This window comes from Zingiber officinale, chromosome 1A, assembly GCF_018446385.1.
Source record: "Zingiber officinale cultivar Zhangliang chromosome 1A, Zo_v1.1, whole genome shotgun sequence".
Lineage (NCBI taxonomy): Eukaryota > Viridiplantae > Streptophyta > Magnoliopsida > Zingiberales > Zingiberaceae > Zingiber > Zingiber officinale.
The window spans coordinates 155,890,550-155,900,932 of NC_055987.1; the positions used below are offsets into that span (position 1 = coordinate 155,890,550).

A 10,383-nucleotide genomic window follows, 5' to 3' on the forward strand; every position below is an offset into this window, starting at 1 on the left:
GATTTCATATTTACAGCGAACTGCTATGCCCAGCAGACCCAACACATTCACTGGCAAAGCTTCAGAACAAACTACAGGAAGCCTTTATGTCACATGTTCGATTTTGAGGTGACGACGCAGGCTCTGGCAATGCCTTATGGCCATTCGATCGTTTCACGAGGGATGTATGAAGGAGTGGCTGCGGCGGAGCAATTCTTGCCCCCTCTACAGATTCTCACTTCCGGCCGCAGAGTAGCGACTGGATCCATTGCAAATGATAAAAGAGATTCCTCTGTTCATCCATTCCTTGGTTTGATGATCATGGCTAGTTACGTTCTACGTTAGATTACTGCTCTTTTGTTCTATACGAGTTGCTGTTAGTCTTGTTTGATCGATGAGAACATCAATTTGATGTCAATATTTATGCTATTTCATGAATCATGATCAATTGATAAATCCTTTGTTACAATTTGATTTCAGTTTCTTTTTGCAATGCTTTGAAATCAGTTGCTGTGACCTGAGTTTTATATGCATTTTTCGACTGACCAGAATGATGGCTAAAAATAGAGGAGTTTTTTCACTGTGGAAGCATATTGGAGCCTAGTGCCGAGAAGACATCTTTATGCCACATGTTTTGGCATTGAGATTGACTATAGATGGTTGTCTAAAAGGTTGAAGGAGATCTAAGAGGCCTCTTGAGTTCATTTGCAGATTGGACAAGGTAATTACAAGAGCTCGCTAGGAGGTCAAAGGAGGTCTCTCACTAGAGGAGGTCATGGGAGCTTGCCTATCGAAGGGGTTGCGAGCTCAGAGGTATCGAGGAGGCAAGAGATTGTGTGAAATTGTAAAGACGTGATTTATTTGGAAAGATCTCTCTTCTTTTCTATCCACCAGCCAAATGATTATTTTTTGATCCATCTTCCTTCCCTTGGCATTCTCTTTCCTTTCACTTCCTCAGAGTAAACAAAACCTATGTTAAACATGCACATTGTCCCTTCAATATATATGCAAAATAAGTATTCTGATTTTACCACGCAATGTTGATAGCTTTATTATAGCTTTTGACATTCACATTCAGCTTCATCTATGGAGAATCCCTTCACAAGCTAGTGTCCCTTCAAGATCTCCGATGATTCGAGCAATTCTCACCTCAAATCCTTGCTGTATCTCTCTAAAAAGAGTCCTAACAATGTCTGCAAACAGCTTAATATTGAAACCTAAAGACTCATCGAATCTAGTAGCACCATTAAGTGTAGAGTCAATCCTTGACTGCATTTCCATCAACTTCTGGCCCGTTGCCACTATAGACCTTTGCAGCTGAAATGTTTCTTCAAGGAAGTGCCCGAGCATTTCACTTTGTTCCATCGTCCTGCCATTCTGCAAATCTCGACCGCCTCCTGATCCGTAGCTCTCTTTCTGCAATTAGAAGAAAACAAATATCAATCGATTGACAAATGTTGAAGTATTTCATTAACAGAATCTTACCATTCTGCTACATAGGTTATCAGTCTTCTCTTCAAGAGACTGGTATCTCTTTAGCTGTTTGTTCAGTAAAGATTGCACTAGCAATAGGCCATTGGTCTGCTGCCTGTTCTCATCGATCTCCTTGTCGCTAGACCCATCCAGAGTGCTTTTTTTTGCATCTTTATTTGTTATCTGCATCACTGCCAGTGAAGAAGCTAGCTTTTCAAGCACAATCAACTGCTGTTTTAGCCTTTTGATCTTGTAGGAGACTCCAAGTGCTTGGATATCCATCTTCAAACAAGTATCATTTACAAGGGATGTCTTGGTTAACGGCAACTTATGGGCAGTTCCAGCATCATGTTTGCAACTATTTGTAGCTCGAAGATTAGCTAGGTCCAATCTCATCTCTTTCTTTTCAATGTCTTTGTCTGCGGCATGGGAGTTGGACACCTCTGGCATGTTCATCACTTGGTCTTCAGAATTACTACTCCCTGAATTTTTATGATGTTCTGGGGATGGCGTTTCACTGCATCCATCAGAATACTCCCATGAACTATTATTGCTTGGTGATGGCTGCTCTGCTGCATTACCTTTGTTAATTTCTGCGTGTACATTCTTTCTTTCCCGATCCGTGTCATTTCCAGCGTCCATTTCCACTGCCTTATTCATCGTCTCGTGAATATTACCAATCAACTCGGCAATTGAATCTTCTGTTTTCTCTTTTTGTTTGTTTTCGCTGATCGTTACTTCTGACCAAATAGCATGACAAGTATCAGGAATGGGAAAACGATTTGAATGATTCCTCTGTGAGTTCTGAACATGGAGATTGAACTGCTGCTTGATTTTGTGCCCCTTATCCAACAACATGGCCTCCAATTTAGCATTTTCTACTCTGAAATAGGATAACTCCCCGTCCAGGTCTTTAATGTGGGACCTAAGCCTCTTTGTTTCAAATTCCATGCTCCTGACCTGCCATTGAGAAGCCGCCAACTTCTCATCTTTTTGCCTCAACTGCTCTGTGAATGCTTCAATCTCTGCGTAATGTTTCTGCTCAAGGATGGTTGCATACTTTTGTGTTTCCTTGCGAACCCAATCTTGCAATTGCTGGTAGTCCTCCATAGCCAATGCTAGAAAAGCAAAATGAGATAATTTGGAAGATCTATCAACTGAAGCCAACTTTGGCTCTGATTAGAACATAAGAACAAACTACTATCTTCAATTCAGAAAAATATAATTTGCACCGGTGTTGAGAGAGAGACTGAATATGAGATGATTAAGATTTTGCTTGTTTATCAAATATTCAAGGAAACCAAGGATGATTTTTAATGGTTCAATTTGAGAACATTAAATTTAATGAGAAGAGCATATTAGTCGTACTTGCTTCACCATTCTCATCAATGGAGAGGTGACCGTGGCACTTTAATGCAGTTGCTGTGGAAAATTCTTCTTTCCTATCCTCGGATTCTGGAAGTAGATTTATGGAGTTTTGCCCAAAGGAATCCACTGGCACCAGTTCCGGCCTCCGGTTCTGCAACGATGCTATATCCACAGAATGCATGTTCCTGGAGTTCTTGTTCCTTGATGATTCCCACATGTTCCTCCACTTCTCAATCTCCAATTCAGCTTGCTTCTTTTTTGCCTTTGAAATCTTAACTTCCTTCACGAGCATCTGCTTCTCAGCTGTATCAAGCTTCAATTTCCTCAGCATTGCAGAAAGAATCTTATCTTTTTGCTCGGAATCCTTCTGCATTCTCACAATCTGTTGTGAAAGCTTATGGACCGTGGCGAAAGCTTCCTCCTTCCGCTCGAGAGCCTCCTCGAGTTCGTGCTTTACCACCTCTGCTTGCCGGAGAGTGCGGTTCTTCTCGGCTTCCATTTGCCGCTGGCTCAACACTAGCTCCACGAACGCGGTTTTGTGCTTCCAAACCTCGGCTGAGTGGTCCTGCGCCGCCTTTTTAGTTCTTTCGGTCATTTCATCGAGCACCTCATCGGCCAACTGCAGCTTCTCCTCCAAATCCTTAAGCTTCGTCGCCTCAGCTTCCAATGCATCGTCTTTGAGCATCCTCGTTTGCTCTTCTTCCTCAATCCTCTTCTCCAAAATCGAAATGGCGTCGTTGTGGTTAGAATTGGCAATCTGGAGCTCATTGGCCAGGGCATGGATCTGGAGCCGGAGGCTCTTCCTCTCTGCGATCCATTGTTGTTCATGGGCAGCAAAGATAGCGACGACCTTCTCGTTCGCCTTGGCGTCCTCGGTTCTCCGCTGCTTCATCGCTTCCAGATCCAAATGGGCCTTCTTTAACTTCTTCTCCATGGCCTCCCCCCTCGCCTGGGCTCTCTCCACCAGCAAACCCAGCAACTGGGCGCTCCCCTTAAGCATCATCTCCGCCAACCGAGATCCCCATCCGCCATTGACATCGAGAAGCTCTCTCCTCTTCCTCGATACGAGATCCAGGGCAACAAAAGCGCAGGAAACCCCAAAGTAGAAGGGATACGCAGCCAGAAGCTGCTCATCCCCTCCCATTTCCATCATATCACCGATCAACCCGAATCGAGAATAACGAGCATCTCGATGATGATGATGAACAAAACTCGTTGCCTGTCAAAATTATTTTGCAACCAACAAAACTCCCAGAATTCTCTCCCAAAATACGAATCAAGATTACCCGACAATCACAAGCAACCCGAGGCAAGTACAAGCAGAGTACTAACCGAATTATAAATCGAAAAGGAGAATCTTTACCGACAACAAGCCTCAAATCCTTGCCTGTCAAAAGGCATCAAGAACACCCGGAGCCAGCAATCGATCAATCAATCAATCAACTGCAAATCCTCCACTGTTCCAAGAGCAAATTAGCAGTGGCTTTATAAAACTGAAATTGGGGAAATCGGGTGCAGAAGCGAATGGAGATGATGCTGGGCAGCTACATGAAATGAGCTTTGTTGGCATGATGGCGAGAATTAAAAAAGAGAGGGAAGAATCATGACAGTGAATGGGGGTACAAAATTAAATTAATATCAAATAAAAAACAAGGACCAAATGGAGTGCAAATTTCACGACTCGAACACGTGCAAAAAAAATTATATATTCGTGGAGTCTCTGCCAAACCATAATATTTTGATGGATAAATTTAACTAAGAACATTTTGCACTATCAATTTGTCAGAGTAAGATGTGAAATAATATTTTACATCCACGGTTTAATTAATATATTTTAAAGGAGGCACTGAAATAGTGGAACAGATTCCCTGCTTGGCTTTTCAATGAAATGGCCAACTATTTTCCCCTTAAACCCTAAACCCTAGACCTTTCCAATTTACATATACGTCCAATTCACCATTCCTTATCTCTTTTAAGTTGAGGGCACAGCAACGGTTATGTTAGGACCTATGATGATCATTCTAAGTTAGGTAACCTAAGCCTATCTCATTAAACCTCAAGTATTTCTGGACTACATTCATGGATTGTAGTGCATCAATCACGTAGATTTCTTGTCTCAGAAGGAAGGATCTACCTAGATTCTGTAGAAACTTGATTTTAAAAACTATTAAATATGTTTGCCAATTTAACTAATTAGTGACTAAACTGCTTACTTACGTTAACAGCGAGTTGAAATAGATTCAAACTGCCGCAAGTTGGTTGGAAATGAAATTCGAGGGGGATTTGTTTAATATTAGGCGTGCAGCGTGCTTTCTAGTTGACCTCACCGATCGGCCACGTGGCGAGCAAAATTTGAGGAAACTTGTCGACTCCCATGATCTCTCTTGTCCGCCTCAAATAGTTTTCTCGTTTTATATTTGACTAAAAAAAGGAATTCTATTTTTTTAAAAAAAAAAACAAAATCATCAACTCTTTGTTAGTTGTTAATCACAAACGGTAGTCAATTTGCCAGTTGCTTGAACCGGAAGCCATGGGATTGGCCGGCGCTAATCACGACAAAGGATGACTTTCCTTTATTATTATTACTATTATCATTTAGTTTAATTTAATTGTTTATAGAAAGGTGTAATACGAATGGCAAAGATTAATTTCATAATTATGCGTTTAAGGACACGTGGAGAGTAATTAACATCATGTTTGAAAACAATTTAAGTGAAGGAATTGAATTGAATTCATTAGGAATTGAATTATGACAGGAATTAAATTCAATTCCTATGTTTGGAATGGATTAGTGAATAATAGAATAGAATTAAATTCTTTAATTTGGAATCTATTTGAATTCAATTCCATTCTTATATATTTATCATTTTATCCTCATAATTAATCATTTAATAATCAAGTTAAGTATTAGAGAATAGGAAGAAGGGATCGCACAGTTAAGATAACACTGAAAAAACTCAAAAGGTGGCACACGGAAAGAAGGTGGCCGACAACAGTATGAAGAAGGTGGCGCACGAGAGAAACGATGCAAGAAGAAGTTTTCGACATAAGGAGAAACGGTGCACGGGAGAAAGGCACAAGAAAACAAGAGAGTCGGCAGATGGAAAAAAGGGTTTTAAGTTAAAAGGGCAATTAAGTAATTTTAGTTATTCATGGTAAATTTCCTATCCAAATCTGACCATTTGAGGTTTGATTTACTGTTCATGTTTTGAATGGAATTGGAATTGAATTTCATATCAAATCCATCTCAAAAATTCATTTCAAACTATGGAATTGAATTCCAATTACCATAGGAATTCAATTCCATAGGATTCCAAACAGGGTGTAAATTGCCGAGTGAGATATGATTGTTTGGGCCCATGGCTAAGATGCGAAAAAACTTGACAGGAAGGGCCAAATGGTTAAGGTTAGATGATTGATTTAGCTGAGGTTGGATATATAGGTTGATCGAGATGAATGGTGATTTGGCTGGAGGTTCTTGGGTGTGATGACCTAATTGGACCAAATGAGTCGGTCGAGCTAGATTAGTTTAGTTCGATTGGATAGATATGCTAGTTAGATGAGTAGATCATGTTGAACCAAACTAACTAGATAGGTGGTTTGCGGTATGTTGGTTAGACTAAATGGGTCAAATGATCTAGACAAATTGGTTAGGTTGAATGGACGTCAGCCCGTCCTTGGTTAGGATATTGATTGGACTATTCAATATAGATGCGTGTTAGTTAGAGCCCTAGAGCCAATCATATGATGATTGTTGTATGGACTCATTGTATCATATTCTTATGTATATAAAGACATTTATTTTTGGTTGTTATACTTACTTGTATTGGTGCCAAATAACTAAGTATAATAACGTCCTTGAGTAGAAGGTTCTTATCTATATCAATTGATTGGTTGAATCGATAGTGAGATGGTATAGAGAACACTACTCTTAATCATTCCTAGTCAAGTATTAACATTCAGGGACAATGTTAATGCGACGAGACTAGCATGTAGGTCAACTCTATGACTTGATCTCACAAGTCATGGATATGGAGATATCAAGTTGACACATGAGTATGCATTGGAGAATGTATACTGAATGACCCGCCATGAGAAAGTATCATGGATCGTTATATGAGTGTCATATACTTTCTCATGTGGCTATTAATATGACTATTAGTCCTTGGACTTGAAGTCACCATGGTTCCCTACATAAGGAGTTACATACTTTGGCTTCGTCAAATGTCACCCGTAACTGGGTGGATTATAAAGGCGATTACTGGTATGTAACAAATTATGCGGAGGGATGTGAGTGATGTAGATGAGATCTATCCCTCCTATATGACGGGAGTGATATCTTGGTTCTTGATAGAGTGAGACCACTAAGTGCATGACCATGCTCAAATGAGTCGATATGAGATATTGAGCTCATTTGATTAGAGTGAGTCCACTTGGAATTCAAGACATAGATTGATTCGAGGATGACACGGTCTATGCCTCATTTGATCAATCTAGATATCGTGGATAGAAGGACATTGTCACATATTGTGAGAGTTACAATTAGTAATCACGAAGGTAATGTTGGATCTCAACATTCTTGCAACTTGGGTGACAATGATGTATTGCTAGATGCCGCTCGTTGCTTATGTTTCTAAGTAAGATTTAGAAACATTGCCAACGTTGCAAGAACCTATTAGGTCACACACAAAGGATAAGTGAATGGAGATTAGGTTCATATGATGAACCAATTGGATTAGATTCATGTGATGAATAAAAAATTAGATTAAGAGTAATCTAATTTAAGCTTTTTGAGTTAGACTCAATTAGGTTAGATTTAACTCACCAAGGAAGATGAGTGATCAAGTTTGACTTGACCACATGGAAGTGGAAATATCAAGTTTGACTTGATGCCACCTCATGAAGGATAACTTATCCTACATGGCATGACTAGCCACATCCTTGCCAAATCATCAAGGGAGAGCAAGATTCCTAGTGTGGCCGGCCATATAAATGGAAGATTCATTGGTCGCCCAAATGAATGCATTAAGATTCATTGAATGCAATTAATTGCATTCCTAGTGTGGCTAGCCACATGAATGGAAGTTTCATTGGCCACCCAAATGAATGCATTAAGAGTCATTGAATGCAATTAATTGCATTCCTTGTGTGGCCGACCATATGAATGGAAGATTCATAGGCATTGAATTAATTCATTCATTTTGTATCATCTTACTTACTTCTTCCTTACTCCTTCTCCTCTCTTTGCCGAGAGCTCCAAGCAAGACAAGAAAGTTAGTGAGTTTATCCAAGAAGAAAGGTAGATTGATAGTCACATAGAAAAATAAGAGGATCATTTGAGATTATATCTTTCTCTTTTCTCCTACCTTTCTTCCAATCCCACCCGAGAGCCCTAGGGAGTGCTAGCACACTTGTGGTGCTCTCTTCTCTATCCTTGAATGTTAGAGAACACTTCTTGTTCGTGTGGATACTACTAGAGGTGTGTACGCTTGAACACACTCGAGATCCGAAGGACCTTGGACGAGCGGGATTTGCGAAGGGCTTCGCTTCAAAGGTATAACACTCACCATATAGATCTAAAGTAGATCGATCTAGAGTAGGAAATAAGTACAAGAATTTTATTAATTTTTCGCATGGATCCGTGGCTAGCATTCGGGGTTTCCTCAACGCAAAAAGCAGTTTTTGCGGCTCGAATCCGTAACACTGTGTGTGTTTATGAAGTTACTTGGGTTTGTTGAACTAGATTGGCTAATTGGCTCTTCTCAAGTCAGTCGAAGAAGTTATACTGGATTTGTCAATCAAGTTGCAAAGACCTTCACTTTTTATTTTTTTTAATAATCTAGTGTATAGACTTTCGGTGCAATTAGTTCTAGAGGTAGACAATCCGATCCTATAGACGAACCACCAGGCAAATCTCGACTCCTCGTCCTACAACCAACGTCTCATATTTTCACTCCACGTGAAGAAAATGTCCTATAGTACATCGTAACTAAGATTTGAATCATAGATACATGAGAAATTACTTGAGTACTTTGCATGTCACAAAGACATTCATATGCATTGGAGCAAAAAAGATGAAGTCGTTACTGTTGGGATCTTAGATGGCTAGAGGGGGGGGGTGAATAGCCTCTTTGAACAATACTAAACACAAATTTCTTCACGAACTTTGTTATCACAGCGGAATTAGAAAACTAAAACAAAGAGAGAAAACAACACACTAACTCAGAGATTTACGAGGTTCGGGGATAACTTGCCCCTACTCCTCGGCGTGTCCGTAAGGTGGACGACTCCTTGATCTTTCGGTAGATCACACCCCGGACAAAATCCGGTTAAAGATGTCTCCTTCTCGGTGGAGCAACCTCTCAATAGAGTCTCAGATGATTATAGAAATAAGCACAAGACTTACAGTGGCTGAGAAGAATAATCAGATGAGCTTACAGCCACGCGAAGGAAAGCAAATAGAGCAGAGAGCGCACTACAACCTTCTTCGCAAGGAGCTCACAGCTTCACCAACTTGCTTTTTCAAAAGATTGATCTCTTAGAAAAACAGAGAGTTCTATACCTTTTTGAACCTCTCTTCTTCCTTCTTATTTCTCTCTGCTTTACTGGCTCGAATCACCGCCGCCTGCAGAATCGCTGCTGCCAACAAGGCGTAGCCAATCACCTCTCCTCCTCATCTGGTTCTCTGAACCTATGCCAATGGAAATCACTGGCATCTCTGGATACGAACCAATAAGTAGAGGTCAAATTGAGCGCAGCCCCATCGCAATCAGATTCGTCAGTGAACGTTGATGCCTCAAATGCATCTGTTGCAGCAAATCACAGTGAAAAGAGCACTTGTCTTCTTCTCTTAATGAAGCTCAATTTGAATTTAACCATGAGAGTGTGACCTGCAACCTGCAAGCTAAAAAAGATTCACAGCAGATGGTTAAAAACAGATGGGTGAAAACAAATACGACAACCAGAAAAAGTGCATGCAAAACAAACAATACCGTGGGTCGGTCTGCAGACCGATCCATGCTTTCTGGATCATCGCTGATCGGTCCGCGCACGATCCATGCTCGGATTATCGCCGATCGGCCCGCGCATCGATCAGAATCTGATCGGTCGTGAGACCGATCGATGTCGCTTTCAAATGTGCACGCCTTCCGATCGGTCTCCGCACCGATCGAAAATCACGAGACTATCGATCGATTTACGATCGGTCGGCATCGATGCAATCGCCGATAGCCATCGACGATTCCCGACGGCCGCCGCATCGATCAGAACTAATCTGATCGGTCGTGAGGCAGATCGATGTCGCTTTGACGCACGATCGTCTCCGCATCGATCGGTAAAATCGATGATCATCGATCGATTTCGATCGGTCCGCAGATCGATCATAAGCGTCAGTAGCCATCGATCGATTCTGATCGGTCGCCGGACCGATCAGGTGTTCTGGATCGGTCCGTCGACCGATCCAGTTGAGATCGACCGGTCGAGCCCTCTCTGACCTAGTCCGGAGAAACGAGCTCCCTAGCCCTCTCCGACTTCATCTGGTCCTAGAGAACAAGCTACCGAGCC

General features: G+C 41.2%; 1 protein-coding gene across 1 annotated transcript; it reads right to left on the reverse strand.

The window, feature by feature from the left end:
- Positions 1-954: 954 nt before the first annotated feature.
- LOC122038120 (myosin-11-like) lies at positions 955-4,356 on the reverse strand. The gene is made up of 3 exons (XM_042597724.1): positions 2,821-4,356; positions 1,465-2,570; positions 955-1,395 (listed from the first exon to the last, which is right to left on the reverse strand). Exons 1-3 carry the CDS (start codon positions 3,971-3,973, stop codon positions 1,060-1,062), a joined length of 2,595 nt encoding a protein of 864 aa, XP_042453658.1. The 5' UTR covers positions 3,974-4,356; the 3' UTR covers positions 955-1,059.
- Between the last annotated feature and the right edge of the window lie 6,027 nt (positions 4,357-10,383).

Excerpts from the sequence above, each read along its gene's own strand:
- LOC122038120 (XM_042597724.1), bottom strand. The coding sequence starts at position 3,973 with ATGATGGAAATGGGAGGGGATGAGCAGCTTCTGGCTGCGTATCCCTTC. Across the intron at positions 2,571-2,820 it reads TGATGAGAATGGTGAAGCAA|CATTGGCTATGGAGGACTAC; the intron begins GTACGACTAATA and ends TTGCTTTTCTAG. Across the intron at positions 1,396-1,464 it reads ATAACCTATGTAGCAGAATG|AAAGAGAGCTACGGATCAGG; the intron begins GTAAGATTCTGT and ends TTCTAATTGCAG.